General features: G+C 40.8%; 1 protein-coding gene across 3 annotated transcripts in view; it reads left to right on the top strand.

Moving 5' to 3' along the window:
• The window catches only part of LENG8 (leukocyte receptor cluster member 8), a 50,149-nt gene extending 31,689 nt beyond the window's left edge, over positions 1 to 18,460 (top strand). For all 3 annotated transcript variants that reach the window (XM_073602872.1, XM_073602870.1, XM_073602871.1), the window contains exons 10-16: positions 489 to 626; positions 4,324 to 4,615; positions 7,950 to 8,051; positions 8,153 to 8,221; positions 11,842 to 11,971; positions 12,060 to 12,267; positions 16,782 to 18,460. In XM_073602872.1, coding sequence (XP_073458973.1) covers positions 489 to 626; positions 4,324 to 4,615; positions 7,950 to 8,051; positions 8,153 to 8,221; positions 11,842 to 11,971; positions 12,060 to 12,267; positions 16,782 to 16,944 — 1,102 coding nt within the window. In that variant the 3' untranslated portion in view covers positions 16,945 to 18,460. The remainder of the gene's footprint in view (positions 1 to 488; positions 627 to 4,323; positions 4,616 to 7,949; positions 8,052 to 8,152; positions 8,222 to 11,841; positions 11,972 to 12,059; positions 12,268 to 16,781) is intronic.
• The last annotated feature ends 6,334 nt before the right edge of the window (positions 18,461 to 24,794 follow it).

The raw sequence follows: 24,794 nt of genomic DNA, 5'->3' as shown, positions 1-24,794 counted from the left end.
TTGGGATTTTTTTTACCAAAAATATGTAGTAGAATGCATCTTGGCCTAAAATTATGAAGAAATTTGATTGATTATTTTTTTTTTTTTTTTTTTTTTTTTTTTTTTATTGGATATGTATTATAGCAGAAAGTAAAAAAAAAAAATATATATATATATATAGTTAGTGTGTATATTTTTTTGTTCATAGTGCAAAGGTGTAAATCTTCTGGAGGTCAAGAGGTTTTAAAAGGGAAAAAAAATTGTTCCACCCTGGACTGGAAGTGACATAATGTTGCTCAAGTCCTTCAAGGCCATAGAGGCGATCAAAGCCAATCTACTCTTTGCCTTTTGTGACCAGCCAGCAGCACCATCAGACCGTTTCTCAGGCAAGCCACCTAGAGATGGTGGTTTGCCAGAGGTGGATGGATGTTGGATTTCTTAGTGATGGCAAAAACTGTTGTTTGAATTTTTGTAATTCTTTTTTTTTTTTTTTTTTTTCTTCCCTCTAGTGAGTCTCATTCAGACTCTGACAGCAGCTCATTGTCTGGAAGTGAAAGCCGAACAGTTAGTCGGAGAAGTCTACAGAAAGGACGTGGTCGTGGAGGACATGGCGAACGTGGCCGTGGAAGAAATCAGAGGGGCAAAAGGTGTGTAGCTTCACCTTCTTTCTTCTTTCTTCTTTTTTTTTTTTTTTTTTTTTTCAATTCCGTTTAATGGGTCTACCTGGTGGGTGGTTGAAAAAAATGGGGAAGGAGAAACCTGACTTTTCACTAGCTGCCTTTCTTCATGTTGTGACTACTTTTGTGCATTCCAAACTGAGGGGAGAAGAATTTTCCTACATAGCCCACTTCCAGTTCATACATGTGAGTTCACCCCAGTATTGTAGCACCTTTCACTTACGAGAATGTTAAATACGTATTTCTTTATCATACACCGCAGGACATAGGGTATCTTCATCTCCATTACAATATGCTGCCTTCCTACAGCTTTTCTGTGCTCACAGGAACAATACTCAGATCCTGCTGTGGATGGCCTGTAGTGTTGCTAGTAGTCCCTGCTGCTACCCCTAGTTTTCCAAGTGCTCCCCATCCTTCTCTCGGGTAGGACAAGGAAAGATTTGTTTGAATTATGGCCCCAAAAATTATCTCTCTCGATATAGATATAGATATAGATATATATATATATATAATCTCTAATTTTTTTTTTTTTTTTTCATGCGCACACAGCCCTGACCAAAAGTTTTGAGAATTACACCTATACTAATTTTCACAAAGTCTGCTGCCTCAGTTTATCTGATGCCAATTTGCATGTACTTCAGGATGTTATGAAGAGTGATCAGATGAATTGCAATAATTTGCAAAGTCCCTCTTTGCCATGAAAATGAACTTAGTGTTACTAAACCCAGGGCCCTGCATTCACTATATCTGATCTCCCACAGTACACAGAACATGGAAATGCATTTATTGTAGTAAATCTAAACTACCAAATACCTTTTCTCATCAACAGTTAGCGGTCTTGTGACAGTTTAGAAGTATCAGTGTCCAACCAAGCCCTGGTTAACGCTTGTAGGAGGAATTTTCTGACTGTCCTATGCGACTGCAATACCCCTGACCCTTTGTCTGGACAGTGCTGATTGGCCCTGTGCTAATCACATGCACTCTTCCAGGAAAAAAAAATCTCTAGCAATGCACACCAAACTGAGCATGTGCAGACTTAGTCCATAGACTCTGTGTTATCAGGAAATTATCAGGGGACTTTGGAAGGAGAAGAGGATCAGAGAAGACAAAATCAAACAGCCTTTTTACACAATGCGGAGGACTAACTCCTTAGGTTCCACAGTGAGTGTAACAAGCATGCTTTATTGCATATACAGACTGATTTTACTGTTGTGGGTTTAGCAACAGTGTAATAAAAAAAAAACATTCCCACTGCATTTCAGCCCTGCCACAAAAGGACCAGCTGACGAAAGGTCAGTGATTCTCTCGTTTATACAGGTGTCGTTATTGACGAGAAAAGGCTGGAAATCACTCTGTAATGCTGATTGAGTTAGCATAACAGACAGTAAGCTTTAAAAGGAGGGTGGTGCTTGAAATCATTGTTCTTCCTCTGTTAACCATGGTTGCCTGCAAGGAAATACATGCAGTCATCATTGCTTTGCACAAAAAAGGGATTCACAAGCAAGGATATTGCTGCTACTAAGATTGCACCTAAATCAGCCATTTATCGGAACATCAAGCACTTCAAGGAGAGAGGTTCAGTTGTTGTAAAGGCAGCTTCAGGGCACCCATGAAAGTCCAGCAAGTGCCAGGACGTCGCCTACAGTTGATTCCACTGCGGGATCAGGGCACCACCAGTGCAGAGCTTGCTCAGGAATGACAGCAGGCAGGTGTGAGTGCATCTGCACGCACAGTGAGAAGACTTTTGGAGGATGGCCTGGTGTCAAGAAGGGCAGCAAAGAAGCCACTTCTTTCCAGGAAAAGCATCAGGAACAGACTTGTATTCTGCGAAAGGTACAGGGATTGGACTGCTGAGGACTGGTCATTTTTCTCTGATAAATCCCCTTTCTGATTTTTTTCGGGGCTGGTCATTTTTGGACTGCTGAGGACTGGTCATTTTTCTCTGATAAATCCCCTTTCTGATTTTTTTCGGGGCATCCGGAAAAAACCTTGTCCGGTGAAGAAAAGGTGAGCGCTACTATCAGTCCTGTGTCATGCCAACAGTAAAGCATCCTGAGACCATTCATGTGTGGGGTTGCTTCTCAGCCAAAGGAGTGGACTCGCTCACAATTTTGCCTAAGAACACAACCATGAATAAAGAATGGTACAAAAACATTCTCTGAGAGCAACGTGTCCCAACCATCCAAGAACAGTTTGGTGAGGTACAATGCCTTTTACAGCATGATGGAGCACCTTGCAATAAGCAAAAGTGGTAACCAAGTGGCTTGGGGAACAACCCCCTTTTTTTCTTTTTTTTTTTCTTTTTTTTTTTTTTTTTTTTTTTTTACGAAATTTTAACAAATGTATGTTCGAGCCACTAGTTTTGAAGGCTTATGAAAAAGGTTCCAAACTGTTTTGGTTTAGTAGTTTGGGGCTTGTTGCACTGCAATGCATACTTGCACACTAGCACATTATGCCTCTGCCTTACAGGTAAGGGGAAAAAATACAATCGCTTTAATATTCTTTTCTCGGAGTACATCACAGGACTCCGCTATCACGACCCTCTGACTTTTTGTGGTTTATGACTTGCTGAAAAAAACTGAAACCTTGCCTAGCTGAGAGGAGTTATGCCTAGGAGAGGGGGAGGATTTCATTTTTTTTTTTTTTTTTTTTTCTTGCCAGTGTCCAATTACCTGAAGGTGACAGCATTACCCTATTGTAATGAAGATACCCTGTGTTCTGTGATGTACTCCCAAGAAAAGTATTTTATAGCTAAATTAAAAATCCTTATTTTAAGATGCTAGAACAGGAATAAAGAATCTTTCAGTGGGAACATTTGTTGTGAGAACTGTCCAAGAGGGGCTTTTTCTCGCTTTGGGAGTGATTCCTTATTTCCTAAAGTACCTACAGGGAAAGAAGTGAGGAGGATTCTCCCCAGTGGTACACCAACTGCACAAAAGTCATGTTGGGGTTTTTTAACCATTCTTAGCCTAGCCAAATTAAAGTACATTTTGGCTTTAGATACACTTTCCCTTAGAGGCAGAGGAAACTGTGGTAATTGACAGTTAAATGTTGACAGTCTTATTTTTTTATTTTTTTTATTTTCCAATATCTATGCTCTAGCAGATTATTGGACATGACATTGGCTTTTTAGTGGGCCCAAATTTTACCAATCCTTGGTGTTACTAAACCCAGTAATATGAAAATGGTTCATCAGCGCCCCCCCAGTGCCCACAGCTTATCAATCATCTTTTTACATTAAAATACTGCCACTATATGCCTTTTTGGATGATCTGTATACCATGGTTACATGATAAACTACATGGTTTCTTCACTGCTGAGAGTTAAGGGAGGAGATTTCCACTACAGCCTGTATACACGGCCACATGTTCAATATCATGTGACCTGGCTAGTTCTGAGAACAAGTGAAATGTTCTCTCCAGCATCAAAGACACTACTGAGCCATATGCAGGTCGGCTACCCTGCCTGTGTTAGTTGACCTTCCCCAGATAGACAGTGCAGGAGGGGAAGGACCTATGCATACAAGATATAACCGCCTTTTTACACAATGCAAAGGATTAATCCCTTAAGTTCCACAGTGAGTATAACAAGCATGCTATCCTGCATATACAGACAGATTTTACTGTTGTGGGTTTAGTAACATTTTTTTAAATATTTATTTTTTTAGAAATGAGCAAAATTTCAACAAACGAAACCGCAAGAAGAATGTTCAGATGGACTTTGAGGACCCAGAGAAGGATTTCAAGAAGGAAAAACGAGCAGCACGTTTTCAGCACGGCCACAGTCCAAAGAAACTGCGTCTTGAGCCTCTTGTGCTGCAGATCAATAACCTGGATCCTAATGATTCTGACAATCTGGACTGGAATGAGCTAAAAATAGTGGGATCTTCCCAAGATATTACTAAACCTTACCTACGTTTAACGTGTGCACCAGACCCGTCAACTGTGAGACCAGTGGCAGTAAGTGTGTTTGTTTTTTGTTTTGTTTTTTCCTCGAATTTTGTTAAAAAAAAAAAAAAAAAGCCAATTTGTTTTATGCCTCTTATTTGGAGTAACACCTGATAGAAAGGTTATGGCTCCAGGATTTTTTTTGTTCTTTTTCTCCCTGCAAGTGCCTTCCTATCTCATGATCCCAGAGGGCTCAAAATATCTGCTTTCTGACCAACAGAGTGGCATATGTTGCAGATAAGCGTGTACTGTATACTGAAATGTTTTCATCTTCTATTTAGCCTAGTGTATGCTTTCAAGACCTGCCTCTGGTAATTACTGTTAAGTTGCCAGTGTGCTTACGTCAACTCTCAACCAAACTTTCAAACCCTGAAATGGGTAGTGTCCTAGCTTTTCACATAGGCAGCACTAGAGAAAATTCATATCTAAATAGAAGCTAAAATTGTGCTGTCCTTGGCTGGAAAGAGATGCAATGTATTCCCACTTTTGAAGCCAAATTGGCATAACACCCATCTTATATTTGTTGCATGTTCCCATTTACTAGCATATCTTAAAATAAAAATTGCTACAAAGTTTACTGATTTCTGGAAGTTCCAAAACAAACAGAAGTTTTCGTCAATAACTAACCCTACCTATAATATGCTGGTATATCATCAGTTTTGAATTACATAAATATTATCTGTTCTAACAAAGGGCTCATTCACACTTGGATCAATACTCCGTTTAATGCCTGGTTTACATCTATGAAGGCTGCAGTTTGCATATTGCAGGTGCATTTTTCAATTGATCCGTTGAAGTCTATGGAATCAAACCAGAAAAAAGTCCCTGGCGCTTTCCATAAAATGCACAGATGGGAATGTGACCCATAGGAAACCATGTTAAATGGCCTGTAGTGTGTTTCTGCAAAACTGAAAATGCACTAAAAATGCATAGGTGTGAACCAGACCTGAGTGGCATTTAAGCCATGAATATTACAATAGGCACCACACAGCTCAGTACACACAGATGTCGTTGCATTATGTTAAACATTAAGTAGCATGTCTTTCAAGAGGCATTTCCGCTTATTAGCCGCCTCCATCAATTTTTATTGGTAGCGCTCCATACCCACATCTATAGCATTTACGATGCATTGTTTAAGCATTTGTAAACTGTTAGCTGGCTGCTGAGGGAGAGCCAGTGGAGGTTCCTGTATCCCAGAATAGAGCATAGAGAATGAGAACAGAGCAGCTCCAGCCACTTCATGTTTGTACAGAGCAGCTATGTGGTAACAAAATTTGCTTCTGTGTGTGGGCAAAACATCAGACCAGCCAGCAATACTGACAGCGCCAGGCAGGAGCGGAGGCATTTGTCATTGCCAGTGGTAAATCTCTTTTGTCAGCAAGCGACCGCACCAGCGTGTGTCTGTACATAGACGTGACGGTGCCAGCAAGTGTCATGAAGGCTGATATTGAGGTACTAGTACTCAATGCAGAGGCGGGCTGTTTCAATACCCATTATTGAGAAAAACCTCAGCTATGTAATCCATTCATTGCCAATCGCAAGGAACGGGGACTTGATGGGGTGACTGTCAGAAATGGCAATAAAATCCTTGGGCATGACTTGCCTCCAGGTTAAAAGGAGACCACCTTCAGGTGACACAGGATGCCCTATTAATGGTGGCTTGCATTATTTTGGGGTCTAACAATCTCAAAGGCATCAAATGTGGACACCTACATGTGGGTATAATCAAAGAACTTTACGGGGTTACGTATGCAATTTGTGATAGTGTATGAAAATGCTCTTGGGAAATCTCTGCAAAACTATGGGATTCACCCAATACCAGCACAACACCCCCCCCCCCCCCTCCTTTTTTTTTTTTTTTTTTTTTTTTCCCCCACTGGGCCATTCTTTTCATGATCATCCTTGAGCTGGACTAAGCCAAGTGTCAGAGATCAAAGTATACAAATCCATCTTGGAGAATTCACCAAAATGTCTGCTATTACACCAAAAACTAACCACGCCTCAAAGCTGACAATTTCATTTACTTTACTTCCCCTTTAGGCACTTCCCTCTAGAAAATAACACTTTCATGGGTGTTTAACATGCTTTCGTGATGCTTTTTCAACACTTCAAAAGCATGTCCTAAATGCTTATAGGCACTTTAACGAGAATTGTTGCATTCTTCATAATCAACTTGTGCGAATGATCCCAGAAGGTTTAAGATCCAGAAGCTGGCCTTCTGGATTATGTTATTGAGGGGAAACTTGGTGTGTCCTGCTGTCAGTGGGCACAGATTGTTTCCTTCCATATTTAGTTGTTCAGTTTGCTTGAGGCCTGCTCCAAATGCCTAGACAGGCAAGACCTATTTAAATTTTTTTTAGGTATCCTGTGTGAATGGGAACACAATATATAGTGGGGTTTTCTCAAATTTTATCTTAAAGGTGGAAATATACTTTACATAAACCTGCACCGTCAGCATCCCTTTACATGTAAAATATTTGAAATTGTCATCATAGTTGAAAATCCTTTTGCAGGGAATGTCTGAAATTTTGACTCTAAGGTGTTTATAAACCTCTTTGGGGGGGGGGGGGGGAGAGATGTTATCCAGTCACATGAGTGGGGAGTAGTGGGAAGTAGTAGGCATGTACAGGAAGTCCTGTTTTTACAGAGCACTGTTGCGTGGTTGGTAGAGATTTATTCCTTTTTGGCTTGTTTTAGAAAATCCTACCTGACTAAAATAAAAAGGTAACTTGTATGTTGAGAGTGACTTGCACCTTTCAATCCAGATGTTCTTCCATTTGAAGGCATATTCTAACAGTGTGGTGTGGATTAGTAGTCTCTACATCAGTTGGCAATTAGTTTAGCTAAAACAGTTTATCCGCAAAGCTGATGCATGTATGGAACCTCCAAAAACATCTATGCAGTAGCATGCTTGCGTACTTGACAGCTATAGGATTACGTGTTTGGGAAAGGATAACTGAGTATCAGACCAGTGTGGTATCCCTCCTAAAGAGATGGATGTTATTTGGGTATGCTGCTCTTTTGTGTGCTCCTGTCTAGAAAAGAACAGATATTTTTTTTTGGAGGATAGAAAAAAACTTAAGACCACCTAACTTCCAGGACATTAAGCTAAAAGTGAGCATTTCCTGTGCAGTCAGATAGAAAAACATACCCTTCAGCCCAATGTCCATCATACGGGGCTGATAATCCAGTGGTCTCATTTGCCCCTTGATTGAGCACTCAGAGGTGTTTCTCCCATATCTGAAATTGGAAAGGTGTGATTTTTAGACTTAGGCATATTTTTATTCCAAAGACAAATGTACACTACATTTACTGTTTTGTTTCTTTGACTTGTTTTGCTTCCCAGGTTTTAAGAAAATCTATAACAATGGTGAAGGGGCACTTTAAAGAGAAGCTAGATTATGCATTTGCTTGTGAGCAACTAAAATCAATTCGCCAAGATTTAACGGTATGTTTTACTAAGTATAGCTCTGAGCATTGCATGTGTGTGTTCAGTTGTTCAGTTGTAATAGATTTTTTTTTTTTTTTTTTTTTTTTTTTTGCGTGCAGGTTCAAGGTATTCGCACAGAGTTCACTGTAGAAGTGTATGAGACCCATGCACGGATAGCACTGGAAAAGGTTTGTCTTCCCCACCCCAAATTGATACACATATTTAGTATGTAAAATATCTTCTTATCTGGAAAAGTTGTATTACTTCTAATTTGCTAATTTATAACATTTATTCGTTTTTTCCATGTAGTAGTTTGGGTTCACATGGCTGCTTTGAATAACACTGTATCTTGTGCTGTAATGTGCCTTTTTCATTTGATTCCGTTCTGTATGAAGGAAATGCCACAAAAATATATTTTGCACTTGCAGGAAGATTTTTTTTTTTTTTTTTTCCCCCTCAGAGTTAATTGAGAGATGAAGCTTTTGAATAAGGATTTATGCAGTCAGTTAAACCGCTCATTTTCAAGAGTAGGATGATATGTAAAAGAAACCGAACAGTCAGCTATGACAACAGCTTAATTGGGTGGCCAAGCATATGCATATAAAAACAACCTCAGCATAGGCCTGATATGATTTGAACCGACCTAAACAACCTAAAAGGGGTGGGAGCTGTGTCTTAACGTGGAGAAAATAATTTTAAGGCGAGTACAAAAGAAAAAGCTAGTTCCCTACCACATAGGACACAATGGGCTTCATGCCTTCCTCGGTTATGCTGCTACCGTCAGGTAAATGGACACTGGCCAAATAATGCATGAACTCCCCCGCCCAGTGTATAACCCCTCCGAGCTCAGCTATGCCTCAGTTTTTAGCTAGTGTTTTTACTTGATGGATGTGCCTACAGATGTTTCTGAAGATTTTTGTACGGACTTGGTTCCCTGTTTCCTGGCCCGTCCTTACACCTTTTGCACAGATAGAATTGGGCTTTATCTGGGTCAATTACTACAGTTTGATCAAGGAGCTGTTTCCGGACCCCACATGCAAGATGGCATCTGACAGTTGGCGTTGGATCCTGTGAGCAGCGATCTCTGACCCTGCAGTCAACAATCTCTGGGGGTGCAGTGTATCTGGTGACGTTGCTCTCAGAGTGCTCTGCAGGTCCAGAGCAGTAATCCCTTGAAGGAGAGTCCCAGTAGGCATTGTGGGGGGGGCACCAGTTGTAATGGGTGAAGATTGGGCCTTCTGGCCCATGTTTTGTGTGATTTTTTTTTTTTTTTTTTTTTTTTGCCCTGCTCTGCTTTTTCCCCTTTGCTCTCCAGGAAGATGATTCCACCTAGTGGTCTTATATGGGCCCTCAGTTATAGTTAGAAGATATAACTCCTCCTAGTTCAACCAATAGAGAAAAAAAATCGAATCATAAGTTTTGTTACTCTTTTCTTATTCTGTACATCCTTTTTGCCTGGTACTGCTTATGGTATGTTAGGTATAAGGGATGGCACTTAAACACTATAGCCATATTCCAAATAAATGGAAATTGAGAAATCCCTCAAAGGGTGGGACTATGGCGGCACTGGTCAATAGTCAATGAGGTAGTAAAAAATCAAATTTTATTACAAACTATACATATACAAAACATCAAGTAAAAATGGCGTTGATGACAACCATACTTTGATATTTAAAAGAATGGTTATAGACCACTAACGCGTTTCGGGACTCCTTCAGAGGTGTCCTGAATTGACAGTACATATAACTTTCCAAATTTTTGAGTGATATGTCAAAAAACCATACCGTGAAGCTTAAAAACATGCATCAGCGGGCCAAGCGTTGTTCTCTGACACCACACCTGGTGTGGCCAATGGTCCCCTCAGAACAAACCTGCAGAGATTCCCCCAAATGCAGCCTAGAAAAACAGGAGCTGTATGATGTTGAGAAATGGGTGTTTTCACAAATGGGAACTTGGATCAATAGGACCACTGAAATGTAAAGGATCACTGCATTCACATAATCCAGGCTGAAGACAAGTCCAAATATGTTAAGTAATGAAGCAAGGTGATCGGTATTGCAAGCTCAGTATTAACCACCTCAATACAGTGCATTTTCACCCCCTTCCTGCCAAAGCCATTTTTCAGCTTTCAGCGCTATCACACTTTGACAATTGCGCGGTCATGCAACACTGTACCCAAATGAAATTGTTATTTTTTTTCCCCCCCACAAATAGCTTTCTTTTGGTGGTATTTGATCACCTCTGCGGTTTTTATTTTTTGCGCTATAAACAAAAAAAGAGTGACAAGTTTGAAAAAAAAAAAAAACATTTTTTGCTATACTATCCAATTTTTTTTCCTCGGTTTAGGCCGATACGAATTCTTCTATATATTTTTGATTAAAAAAAATCGCAATAAGCGTATATTGATTGGTTTGCGCAAAAGTTATACCTTTTACAAAATAGGGGATAGATTTATAGCATTTTTATTTATTTTTTTTTTATTACTAGTAATGGCGGCGATCTGCGATTTTATCGTGACTGCGATATTGCATCGGACAGTTGACACATTTTTGGGACCATTCACATTTATACAGCGATCCGTGCTATAAAAATGCATTGATTATTGTATAAATGTGACTGGCAGGAAAAGGGTGAACACTAGGGGGGGATTGAGGGGTTAATTATGTTCCTAGGGAGTGATTCTAACTGTAGGGGGAGGGGGTTCACAAGGGGAGGAGACCAATCGGTGTTCCTCTGTACTGAGAACACACCATTGGTCTCATCTCCTCTGACAGGACCTGGATCTGTGTGTTTAGACACACAGATCCAGGTCCTGCTCGGTTACCGGGCAATCGCAGGTGCCCGGCGGACAACGAGAGCTGCGCCTCCTGGCCGTCAATTGACATACCCCCCTCCGCCTCTATGGGAGGCTCCCGCCGAGTGACTCTTCTTCTCGACAGTTGTTATATAGCTGAGGGCAGGGCCACCCGGTGACTTAAACGGGTGACCCCGCCCCCCACTCGAATGCCACGTGACATCAATGGGGGGGCGGGGTTCCTCTTAATATTCATATCAGACCCAAAGGGCCTAGTAATGGACTGGGGGAGGACCCATGCTGTTTTTTTTTTTTTTTTTTTCAATGAGTTTTATCTATATTGCCGAGACCCGACAATTCATTACAGCCACGAGCAGTTTTAAATGACTTTTTTTTTTTTTTTCCTTTTTAGAAATGTCAATTTGCTGTGGTACTGTTCTAAATACGGGAAAACTGCGCCATTCTACACGCATACTATATACACCCCCCAGGCACGATATGTAAAGGAATATTTCATTTTTGATGTTTCACTTTAAGCATTATTAAAATCACTGCTCCCGAAAAAACGTCAGGTTTTTAAAACTTTTTTTTGCATTGATGTCCCCTGAGGTAGGACCCGGGTCCCCAAACATTTTTTATGGCAATAACTTGCATATAAGCCTTTAGAATGAGCACTTTTGCTTTTTCATGTTAATGTCCCATAGATTTTAACGGTGTTCCGCAGCTTTTTAATTTGGACGCACTTTTTTCAATCCCCTAAATGCAGCGGCATGTAAACCATGGTCTATCAAACGATTTCTGTGTCCTGTACCCCAAACTAAATTACAGGTACGTCCAAAATTCCTCCTTAAAAAAAAAAAAGGGGGGCTATACCTTTTTATATTAGATTCACTTTTAGATTGCAATGTGTATTTTGTTTTTTTTGCTGTTCAGGGAGAACGAACTATGTAATACAAGTAGGATGTTTTAAACTTTTTACAATTGTTTCACTTAAATTTTTTTTTTTTTTTTTAGGGAGATCATGAGGAATTCAACCAGTGTCAAGCACAGCTAAAGTCTTTGTATGCTGAAAATCTTGCTGGGAACATTGGAGAATTTACTGCCTATCGCATATTGTATTATATTTTCACTAAAAACTCTAGCGGTAAGGAAATGACTAGGTATAAAACCTATAATAGTACACCCCTTTGTGCCAGTTTGCAGTCTTATCTCCATTTTTCATCTATCTACAGATTTAACTACAGAGATGGCGCACCTGACCAAAGAGATGAAAGAGGACCCTTGTGTCGCTCATGCTTTGTCTCTTAGGAATGCTTGGGCTTTGTCAAACTATCATCGGTTTTTCAGACTTTATAAAGCAGCGCCACGTATGTCTGGGTATCTAATCGACAAGTTTGCAGAAAGGGAGAGGAAGGAAGCCATTAAGACCATGATTAAAACGTATGTTTTGGTTAGCATATTGCTTAATCAAATCTCACTTCAGATTTTTTCCCCTCCTTTGTTTAAAGAACTATCCCTCTTCTTTCTTTTTTTTTTTTTTACAACTCCCCAGGGGACCAAGTGCAATGTGCATAGGACCACCAAGTGCACTGTTGTCCCCTAAAAGCACTGCTATATGCTGGCTATAGCCCCACCCCTTTTAAACCCCATATTATGAGCGTTCTATGGGGGAGGTACAACCAGCATAGTGCCCCAACAATTTATCTACAGCGATCACGGCAGGTAATCGCTGGCTGTTCGAACAGCCATGGATAGCTGCGGCCACAGCTGACCCGTCATTAAAGTGTACAGGCTCAGCGGTAGCAGCTAGCCGTTCACAGGTAGCAAAAAACAGCGGCAGGAATCAGTAGATTCCTGCTGCTGCTATTAGCAGTAGGCTGAATCACCCATGTGAATGTAGCCTTACGAATCGACGATCAGTGCTGCTTGTTCATGATAATAAAAGATCTCTTGGAGCTTTGGCTCTGTCCTGTTTGTGTATAAACACCTGCAAATGCAATACATAGAGCAGGAGCTCCGAAAGCTCTTTTACTCTTAAGAATGAACAAAGAGCATTGATCGTTCATAAACGTGACAGATCACTCCAAAGCTTCTTGTTCACATACAGAACCTGGTTGATGGATCAAAGCGCTGCAAAAATATGAGTTTTCGCATTTATGAATAAGCGATCAGCAATGTCTGACCGTTGCCATGTATAACACAGCCTGACAGCAGTGGTCGCTCATTCATATAACTGAAATATCACATATCACTGCAGCCTGTGTGATCTTTTGTGAATGGCAGCACTGGCCTTTGGAGTGGCTCCTGCCAGATACCAGAGTGGTCACTCTCAATTCACTGTCCCTTCTAGCTATGTTGTCAGATGCATGTTTGCGGAGGGGGGGGGGGGAGGGATAATGCGGAATTTGACCTGTCTGACCACTCTGCTTAGAAATTAAAGGACCTGATGTGAACAAAACCAAGTGCTATATGCACTTGCCCCCTTAGGGAGTTTAAAAAAAATATGGGGTGATTTTTTTTTTTTTTTTTTAAAACTTGTCCACTGCTATTAGGTACATAGGAGAGATGCCCTATTTAAAAAAAAAAAAATCCCCAGACTTAGTTTTATCAGTAAGATAGATGCAAAGCGCTGGGTTAACTTGTCTAAAAGATAAACCTGAAACCATAGCAGTATTTATTGAAAAGCCTGCACCAGAGTTGTTATAGGAACATGCTGTATTTGTCATTGGTCCCCCAGTTAGTAGTTTTCATAGCTGTAAATGACAGTGTGGCCAAATAAATGAGTAGTTTGTGAGGGAAGTGATATTGCGTCCCCTTAGAAAGGGAAATGAGTACTAGCCCATTAATATTTTCAGCCGGGGGGAACAGTCATATAAATCTTTAATTGCAACTCTGTAAGATGTCTGACATATATGGGCGTCGGTTACATAGCAGAATTCCACTTAATTGTTTGGTCTCTTTAGCTGTGGTGTAGAATGTTTTTATACTTGAGGCTGATTGTAGAAGGATATAGGATTGCTCTGTTTGCAAACATGTAGGCTTTTGCATTAAACCTTTGCAGTGTTGAAGGTAAGTATGAAGTAGGTTGACTTAACATACATTCTTATTATTGATGTGCCAAATAATATACATATATCCTTGTTGCACTTTTAGAATCTTTTAATTGTAAATCTGTTTGTATATTGGGTCACTCAAGGCTATGAGCTTTGTTTTGCAGGGAACTTCTGTACAAAAGGATTGGGTTTTCCCCCGTGTTAGTAATCTGTTAGGGCACTTTCACACTGAGGTGCGGGGGCGTCGGTGGTAAAGCTATTAGCTGTGCTTTTCGGCAGCTAGCGGGGGGTGGGGTGCTTTAACCCCCACTAGTGGGCAAAAAAGTTAAAAGCGCCCGCAAAGCACCGATACAGCGGCGCTGCCCATTGATTTTAATCGCTCCGCTGATCCCCGCTGAGCAGGAGGATGACAGGTCCATCTCCGCTCACTACAGAGTCCCGCTCTCCTCTGTAGGGCAATCGGATGAAAACGGACTGCCTGCAGTTTTTCATCCGATGCGCTAGACGGGTGGTGCAATAGGATCACCATCCATCTGGATTTGACGTAAAGAATCCTGATAGCAGCGGGTGTTGGCGGACATGTCACCGCTGACATGCCACCGCTCCATAGGGATGCATGCATAGTCCGATCAGGTCTGCCTGAAAAACTGACAGGCGGACCTGATCGAATAGCCTGTGTGAAAGGGGCCTAATGGTATACCTGTTTTTCAGTGGGTCATTTTGTTAAAGGAGCACTCCTTTGCTTTCCTGAATAGTTTTTTTTTTACCTGGCTGGCATGCTGATTTTCTTTTTAATGCTTTCTAAATCAATAACTAGACATAATTGTGCAGATTGGAAAATCCAGAATCCTTTCAGTGAGTATTAAAGCAAGAGGTCAACAGATCAGCCAGGCAGCTAGCCCTTTTTTTTTTTTTTTTTTTTTTTTAGAACAAGGGAATGACCACCACCTCCATGTTTCTCTCATAATGTTCATAATGTTGTGGGTTTTTTTTTTTTTTTTAAAGACTATAAACCTTCTCCCTTTTATGGCTTAAAGTTGTGTACGAATTCAAAAAGCAACATATCAATTTCTCACTAATTTTTGCATTTTTAAAATTATATTCAGACACTGCTCTGCAGCAAAATAACATTGTCCCTATCATGCACATGGATTTTGTTTGTGCTATATTATGCAACATGCCCATATATTGTCTCAGATTTGTCATGCTTTTCTGGTGACTGTAACACTGGTCTTTCACCATTGGTCAACTCTAGGCATAATAAAAATTACATAATGCAGTCTATCATTAGCATTACCATAGCCATTTTTGTTTTTCCAAGATCCCAGTTTAATTTTTCTGTGCCTGTTTTATTCTGCCAGTAAATCCACAATTTTTCCACTCATAATAGGGTGACAGTGCTATTTGTCTTACTATGCAACCACACAGCAGTGTTACCCTGCGGGCAATGTGGTCTTAGCTTGACTTGGCTTAGCATGTAGATTTTGAATGAACCTTATAAACCTTCAAGGACAGACTCCTCAAAGGTGTTGCTGGGATTTAAGGGTTCATGCACATTGACATACAATTATCTGCATTCAGATCGTAATTTATGTGTATCTAAACATGACACTATCCTGTGCTCTGATAGCCAGCCTCATTCAACCCAATTCCTCTGGGCCTAGGTTGTTCTACAACCTGTGATAGATGGTGAACGGAGAGGTTGCTCTGCTTGCTCCTCCTGTCGGCATGCTTCTTGTCAGGACATGAACTGATTGGCTCCTTCTTCTGCTTCTTCCTCTTACACTTTAGTCCAGATGTACAGGAACTACAAGAGGGGTGTAACTAGGTTAAATTCAGGTACTGGCGGTCCTGCAGTTACAAATATCTGAGTTGCATACAAATTCAGCTTAAGAACCAACCTACAGACCCTATCTTGTTTTGTAACCTGGGGACCGCCTGTACTTGAACTCCTTGCATTTAAAAATTTACATTGATGGATGTATTGTTGATTAGAGCTGCATTAAATTGTGTTTTTATAAGGTTTGACTTTAAACAGTCTGAATTAGCAGTGACCATACAAGTGCCCCCACAGCTGTAATGTTATCACAAACCTGTAACCTCCACTTTTACTCAAACTTTTAGCCTGGCCTGTTACCGTAAGTAGAAAACTAGATTTACTGGCATGATAAAAAGGTAATAAAACCCAGGGCTTTTTTCAGGGGGAACTTGGTGGAACTCAGTTCCACCATCTCTTGCTCAGACCCTTTGGTGCCTGCTCACCACTATCACTTGTAAACATCAGAAGTCTGGTTCCTGTGTTTATAATGACAGCTCTGCACTCTGTATGTAATGCAATCCTGGTATTTAATGCCCCCTTTAGACCCTCCTACTGTTTTCGTAAAATTTGACTGAACACACCCACTTTTTGATGTTATTTGGAGGGTGTGTGTAGGGGGAGGGGTTTTGTGGTGCTGTGGTTAAGTTCCAGCACCTATTGTTTGAGGAAAAAAAGCCCTGAATAAAACTATAAATTAAGGGGCCTTAGATAAAACGAAGACTTCTGTGTAAATGCCAAACTGCATCATGTTTTTGATTTTGTGCATAGTTTCAATGTATAACTGTCATTTTATTAAACAGTGTTGACTTAACACTGTATTAAAATCTTGTTGGCAGATTACGGTACTTTTTTGTGCCATTGCAGTAAATTTGTGTACCATTTGACATATTTGCTGCTGTACTTTAAAGTGTTTTGCGCCCTGCAGTTAGTGAAGTTACAAAGGTATGTATGTATTTCTGCTTGTGTATTATGAAATTATAACCTTTTATTTCAGGTGGGTAATGCATATTTTCATTGTTGTTCTAACTTGTGTTTTTTCTTTTTGCTCCTTTTCCTTTTGCTGCTTTTTTCTTTCAATTTAGTTTTCGGCCGGTGCTCCCAATTTCCTACATTCAGTCACAGTTGGCCTTCGAGAGTGAGGAGGAGTGCCATAGTTTCCTGGCTTCTCTGTCTCTTGTGTATGCAGGGAACGACACCAGCAAGATTGATTGCAAGCAAAGCTTAACGGTCTTGCCAAATTTCTGAGCCAGTTTTTAATTGCAAATCAACTTAAATGTGTTTAACAACACATGATTTAAGCTCACACTATGTGTGTATGTGAAACTATGCTTGTATTGGATCTACTTCTGATCAGAGGGTCCATGACTTGGTATTCCGTTCTGAACCTGAGCTTCTCTGACTTACCTGAGAGCCATTTCAGACCTTGGTAATTTTCTTTGTTCAGTGTGCTGTGCTTTTGCACTCTCAACATGGAATTACCATTGATTTGATTGGGTTCAGCCATTAAAGACAGCTTCCAGAACAGAAGTGTTAACTGCTTTGTTTCTACAATGCGATATGAACATGTTGTGGGTGCTGGATAGAAGACGGATCTTGGTTAATATGGCAAGGCAACTATTAGTCCATACCTGTAGAAGACCCTCTGATCTAATAGCCAGCCCACTTGTGGATGACAAGGTCCACAGAATGGTTTAACCTGGTCAGGAAGAGCACTTGTCTCAGAGGTTGAGAGATTTAAGCTGGAACTCTAGCTTTTTACACTTCAGTTAAAATTAGTGTTCTGTACATAAGAGATACTATTTAGCTCTTTACAAAGCCGTATGTACATTTTGTATTTAAGGGTTTCTTAAGTGAAGAAAGGATTTTGTTTTCTTTTTTTTTCTTTTTTTTTTTTTTTTTTTTTTTTTACGTTTTTGTATTTTGAATGTTTGATAAATTTGATGTTGTAAATAGACACTAACTATGTTTCAGTTTCTTTTCTCTCTTTACCTCACTTGCACAAAGCCTTTGTCCACCTGCTGCACCAAAACTATTGTGGCTCTGGGGAGAAGGCATGAATTACAGAAGGAAAAAAGCCAACTCATAGATTGGGAGAAACAAAATAAGAATTGCAAGCTGTTCTGCCTTGGCGAAATGGACTTTCTTAAATACATATAAAGAACTGTTTTAACATCCAAAAAGTCTGCAAATGAAGAAAGAAGTTCATGCTACGCTGAAAACCCTCCTGTATCTTCATGGAATCACTTCCCACTCCTGGATCCTTATAGCCTGTGAGAAGATGTGCTTATAGTTGTATTAATTTGGCCCATTCCTTTTTTCTTCTTTTTTTTTTTTTTTTTTTTTTTTTTTCTTTTTCTTCTCTTCTACTTACCCCCCATTATGTTTTGGTTTTACTTTATTTCTGTCCTATTTTCAGCAGGTAAATATTGGGTAATATCAAATACCAAAGCCTTCCCTTCCCAACATATTTTGTTTTTGTTTTCATTTTAAACTTTCCCTTTTTTTTTATTTATTTTTTTTTTCTCTAACCTTTTATTCTCACTGTTTGTTTTGTTTTTTTTTTTTTTGTTTTTTTTTTTTTTTTGTTATTCCCAACCTCCCTTTCAGCCCATCTTTATGAAAAATACTCCCCACCCCCCAATCTTAAAAATGTAACAATGTGGTATTGTGCAGTAGTGAACTGATGTTGGTCAAGCGCTCCTTTCTTTGCAGATGGTTTTTTAATTTTCCTTTCTCCCTTAATAAACTTTATGAGTTGCAAGTGGCTTTTGTTCTCCTTTCAAAGTGAAAGTTTACATATAGAAAAAATTGTAAGGACCGGTTCGCATCAGAACAAGGTGCGGGGAAATCCGTGTTCCACGCGCATTTCCCGTACCACATTCAAAAAACGTGCAGATGCAATCTCCAGTGGGTGTCAATATTAAGTTGATACCCCAAATGCACAGCATTTACCCACAACGGATTGTATGGTACAGAAGTACCATGCAATATGATCTCATTGAGTTTCAAAAAGTAGTGCATGTGCTACTTTTTGTGTGATTTCACCCATTCAGTATGAATGGTCTGAAATTGCACTGTACAGAACTGCATGTGAATCACTCAGGAATGCACTGCACGTTTCTATGCGATTTCCTCTGTGAACTGGCCGTAATGGGGCAATAACCAAATGGGAATTGATTTAATTTTAATTGTCAGATATATTTCTGTTCCACTGCTTTTAGCATTGCCTTAGTAAGTACTAGAAAAAATGCATTTGTGAGGACATGGAAAGAAGTCACTTCCAGCTCTAAGGGGTCTTCTGAAATACAGAGCAACAGGAAAAAAGGTATCCCAAGACTGGGTGGATGCTGCCTTCCTCCGATGGGGTGATCCAATGGAAACTAAAAGAGAAAATGGAAGGCGCGCACACCCAGTGCATTACCATTGACAATTTAATGAATACAAAATTCCATAAAAAGTGGGTACTCACAAGACACAACTCAGTTGAGCCATAAAAAACTCACACAGTATGTGGACATGTGAAAGACCATATCTCGGGATAAAGTTGACACATTCTGGGGGTGCACCCCCTTCCTCTGAGCTAAACTAATCAGGACAACCATAGGCGAGCACTTGCTTATGGTGGTCCTGATTAGTTTAGCTTTGAGGAGGGGGGTGCGCCCCAGAAATGCATCAGCTTTACCCCCAAGATATGGTCTTGCAGATGTCCATATACTGTGTTTTTTATGGCTTAATTGAGACTTGTGTCTTGTGAGTACCCACTTTTTTGCAATTTTCTTATTCATTGAATTGTCACTGGTAATGCACTAGGTGTGCGTGCCTTCCATTTTCTCTTTTATGTTTGAGTACATATTAGAACTATTATGGATGAAAGGGGGCACAGCAGATGGTGGAAGAGTGTTTATAGTATGCAAGAGTGAATACAGGGGAGTGTACAGAGCATAACACATTCATGCATAATAATGTAAAAGTGTGGCATATACAATACACACAGGACATTATGCAAATTAAAATGGTTGGAGTAAATAATATACACTGCAGGCACTTTGAAACTGTGTGAATTTAAAAAAAGAGCAGAACAGTATGATGTGGTATTGGGTACAGTGCAAAACAGTGCAGAGACTAGAACATTCAGTGTGTACAATGTGTGGATTGCAGTCTTGAGAATAGAATTCTGTTTCTTGTGGAAAAAAAAAGAATAGAATTCTGCAGGATAGAATGTTCAGCACATCCTGATACTTTTTAACCACTTTAGTCCCTAGTGTGTTTTAAAGTGGTACTGGGATAGTGGCTATTTGTCAGTGTTTAAGAATGGTGACAATTGCCTGGTCCTAGTGAAATCAATTGCTGGAACTGCCAGCTACCTGCGATAGCTGCCTTCCAGGGCAATGCCAAGGAGCGTTTTGTGAAGGCAAGAGTAAGCACAGCGCATCCATGTTCTACCTTAAAGTGTTACTGAACCCACAACAGTAACCTCTTTCTGTATATGCAGAATAGCATTCTTATACGCACTGTGGAACTTGAGTGATAAAGGCTCTTTGATCCTGAATGCACAGATCCTCAGAGTAGGCCTGCTGCACATGCTCAGTCTCTATTGATGGAGAGAATATTTCCTGTTTGAGCTGAGTAGTCAGGTCAGATGGTATTGACATCACACATTTGGGTGTGCATACAGATCCTAAATGACAGCCCAGTAACTAATAAAAAGAACACACTGGGTGGGATATCACATTGTGCTTGATGGAGGATCTGCCTCCCATAGCCGAATGAGGACACAGGCTGTAGTGGATTTCAGTGATTCCCATAAACGCGATAACACCACTGTACATGGTTTTTGCAGCATCAGTTACAGCCTGCAGATGTGCATATTGAGGTAATATTTCTAAACTTTTAAAAATACATTTATTTCCCAATTTCTGTTTTTTTTTTTTTTTTCTCTTCTCTGTACCTTTCCTATTTTTCTCTCTACCGTCATCCTCATCCCACCTGGCACCCCACTGCCAGCTTGCTAACACACTACCCCCTGTCATCCTCCTTTTCATTACACCTGGCACCCCACTGATATCTTGCTAACGCCTCAACCCCTGTCATCCTCGTTCATCACACCTGGCACCCCACAGATAACGTGCTAATGCTCCACCCCCTCTCATCCTCATCACACCTGGCACCCCACTGCCGCCTTGCTAACACCCTACCCGCTGTCAGCCTCCCCCCCCATAACCCACTGCCGGCTTCCAAACACCTGCATTGACAAAGCAGCTTATTCCAATGTTGAGAGGACAAGTCTTCCTCACAAATGTGGAGTGGTGGGTAACGTGGTCTGTGGACAGGGGCTTATTGAAATATGGAACACTACATTAACAATAAAGATGCCACCCCAAGTGAATGAATAACCACTTAAAGACCGGATTTACCCCCTTCATGACCAGGCCATTTTTTGCAATACGGCCCTGCAGACAATTGCGCGGGCATGCGATGCTGTACCCAAATTAAATGAATGTCCTTTTTCCCACAAATGGTTTTCTTTTGGTGTTATTTGATCACCTCTACGATTTATTTTTTTGCGCTATAAACAAATAAACTGACAATATTGGAAACTATTTTTTTAATTTTTGCTATAATACATATCTAATAAAGTAAAAAAACTAATTTATTCATCAGTTTAGGCCGATATGTATGTATTCTCTATATTTTTGGTAAAAAAAAAAAAAAATCCCAGTAAGCGTATATTGAGTGGTTTGTGCAAAAGTTAGTGTCCACAAAAAGGGATATATTTATGGCATTTTTATTATTATTTTTTTTACTAGTAATGGTGATGATCAGCGATTTTTAGCGGGACTCCGACATTGCGGCAAACAGATCAGACACTTTTTTGGGACCAGTAACTTTATTACAGTGATCAGCACTAAAAATATATACGGATCTCTGTATAAATGGCAGGGAAGGGGTTAAGTGTGTCCTAGGTAGGTGTTTCTAACTGGGGGGTGCGGACTGACGGAGTACAGAGAGATCGCTGTTCCTAATCGCTAGGAGCAGACGGTCACTCGGTACTCCCCTGATAGAATGGGAATCTGTTTACATTGGCAGATCCCTGTTCTGCGCCTCTGACCTGCGATCGCGGCGGACATCGTGGGCGCCGGACCCGTGCATCAGCTTCCCCGCTGTGCAGCAGACGCGTTCCTCTGGCGGCGTGCATGCGCCCACAGTCTCGCATGCAGGAACCGACGTACAGGTATGCAGTGGGCAGTCCTTAAGTGATTAAAGTGTTACTAAACACACAACAGTAAAATCAGTCTATATGCCACTAAACAAACAATCCTTTTAACGCCACTAAACAGTTGCTGTCTAATGGAATTTCCCAGTATTGAACTTCTCCAAAGTTCTTTCCCAACTAAATGAAACCATGGTGAATTAAGTTGTCAGCCTTCTCCACTGATATGAGAAATTCCTGATAATTGGATCTTCTACTCCCAGCCAAACCTGAGAGTGTTAACTTTTTTGAACTGATAACAAGCCATGTATCTGATCTGTCTGCCGCAATGTCGCAGTCCCGCTAAAAATCGCAGATCTCCACCATTACTAGTAAAAAAAATAAAAATGCCATAAATCTATCCCCTATTTTGTAGACACTATAACTTTTGTGCAAACCCATCAATATACACTTACTGTGATTTTTTTTTTTTTTTTTTTTTTTTAACAAAAATATGTAGAAGAATACATATCGGCCTAAACTGAGGCAAACATTTAGTTTTTTGGGGATGTTTGTTATAGCAAAAAGTAAAAGCTTATTTTTTTAATTTATTTTTTTCAAAATGGGGAGAAGGCATGAATTACAGAAGGAAATAAGCCAACTCATAGATTGGGAGAAACAAAATAAAAATTGCAAGCTGTTCTGCCTTGGCGAAATGGACTTTCTTAAATACATATAAAGAACTGTTTTAACATCCAAAAAGTCTGCAAATGAAGAAAGAAGTTCATGCTACGCCCAGGCGAGAAACGCTCTGGAGAACTAGACCTCCGAGCGCGTGGGGACACCTCACCTCTTACCGATGATCCCAATGCCTGGTCATCGATAAGGGAAGACACCTGGCTATGCAGCCATTCCGGTCCCCGAGTCGCAGCAGCTGCCTGCAATCGTGCTAGGATGGTGTCAATGTTGGCCGTAATGTCTGAGGACAGCAGCGTGTATAAACTGCTTCCTCCTCTCTGTCTCTTCCTCTGCTGGCCGGAAGTCCCCGCCTCCTCCTTAAATAATGCTGCACACCCACAGTCTTTCTCAAACCATTCCAACCCCTTCCTGTTACACTTTCTTGTTTCACAATTTGTTAACCCTTTGTTGTCTCCCCTTGCACACTGTCATGCCCGACCCTGCACTACTTTCCTTTCCATTCCAGGCCTCACTAACATGGGAAAATAAGCAGGAAGGAGAACAGAAATGCATAGTTGCCAACAGTCAAGATTTTCCCGGGTCAATCCCGATTTTGGGACCCTCGTCCCGATCGGAGGCTGTCCCAATTCGGGATTTTGCCCAGGGAAATCGGGAATGTTTGCCCATTTTTGGAGCATCTGGCTTCAGCAAAATGGCTGCCGCTAGATCGTTCCCCCTTGTGTTCAGTGGAGAGAGGAAGGGGGCTCGATCCATGCAGCCAATGAATGGCTGCATGGCTTCTCCTCTCACAATACTGAAGCCGGGGTTAGCTGCACGGATCGGCTCCTCCCCTCTCCACTGAACACATGGCGCCGGCCGCTCATGCCATGTTCCTTCTGCTCTTCTTGTCCAGCAATTTAACTTTAATGTACAGGAGGGGGGGTTAACTATGTATGTTAACTATGTATGGGGGGGTAACTGTACAGGGGGCTAACTAGGGGGAGAGGGTAACTATGTACAGGGGGGGCTCTGCCTGGGACACTAATGTAAGGACTGAGGCTGGGAACACTGGTGTAAGGACTGACTCTGCTGGGGGCACCTGATGCAAGGACGGACTCTGCTGGGGGCACTTGATGCAAAGAAGGATTCTGCTGGTGGCAGGCGACGTGGCTAGTGACACGCTCAGGGATCCCACTGATTTAGCATTATGGTGAGTTAAATGATTTCATTTTATATTACAATGTAATAATAGAAATAATGCACTTTTGGAGTATCTTTATCTGCTGATTGTTAAACTTTCTAGAATACACATATTTCTATTGTTGTGTAGGATCTGGGCCTGCTGTCCCTTCATTCCTCTCTCCCCCTTTCCCTTCTCCATCCCTCATTCATCTCCGACTCTAACCACACCCCCTTTGAGCCACACCTATTTAAGCCACGCCCACTGTTTCACGTAAACCAGACCCATTTTTCACCACGGCGCGCAGTTTTCTTTTTTTTTGCTATGCCACACTACAACGCATGCCCCGCCCCTAATTATTATACAGCTCCGCCTACAGCCAAAAAAGTGTCCCACAAATTTTTTTTGCAATGTTGGCAACTATGAGAAATGCTTTACAGGTTTTAATCATGTCTGTAAGTGAGGTCTCCAGAACTGGACTCAGTGTTCTAAATGAGGTCTCACTAAAGATCTAGATAGGGGAATCAGGACCTTCTTCCTTCTGCTGGTAATCCCTCTTGTGATGCATCCTTGAATTCTATTTGCTTTTCCCACTGCCTGACCACACTGCTTGCTCATTTTGCAATTATCTGAAATTTGTACCCCAAAATCTTTTTACTCTGTAGTGCTGGCCAGCACTGTACCCCCAATGTTGTATGCTCTCAAGTGATTTATTTTCCCTAGGTGCATTATTTTGCATTTAGAAACATTGAACTGCAGTTTCCACTGCTTTGACCAATCTTCCAGCAATGCCAATTCATGTTCCATGTTATAGACGCCTCCAAGGATATAAACTGATGACACCTTTGTGTCGTCAGCAAAAAGACATATCTTATCTACCGACTCTTTAGTTATATCACTTACATATAGATTAGATAAAACAGGACATAGTACAGAGCCTTGTGGTCAACCGCTAGTGACTGCTCTCTGCTCTGAATGAACCCCATTTACAACCACACTTTAACCAACTGCATATCCACTGAACCACCCAAGGGTTAAAGGATCACT

Source organism: Aquarana catesbeiana, linkage group LG10 (assembly GCF_042186555.1).
Source record: "Aquarana catesbeiana isolate 2022-GZ linkage group LG10, ASM4218655v1, whole genome shotgun sequence".
NCBI lineage: Eukaryota > Metazoa > Chordata > Amphibia > Anura > Ranidae > Aquarana > Aquarana catesbeiana.
The sequence above is the reverse complement of the archived record's forward strand: the minus strand, read 5'-3'. Positions and strand labels throughout refer to the sequence as shown.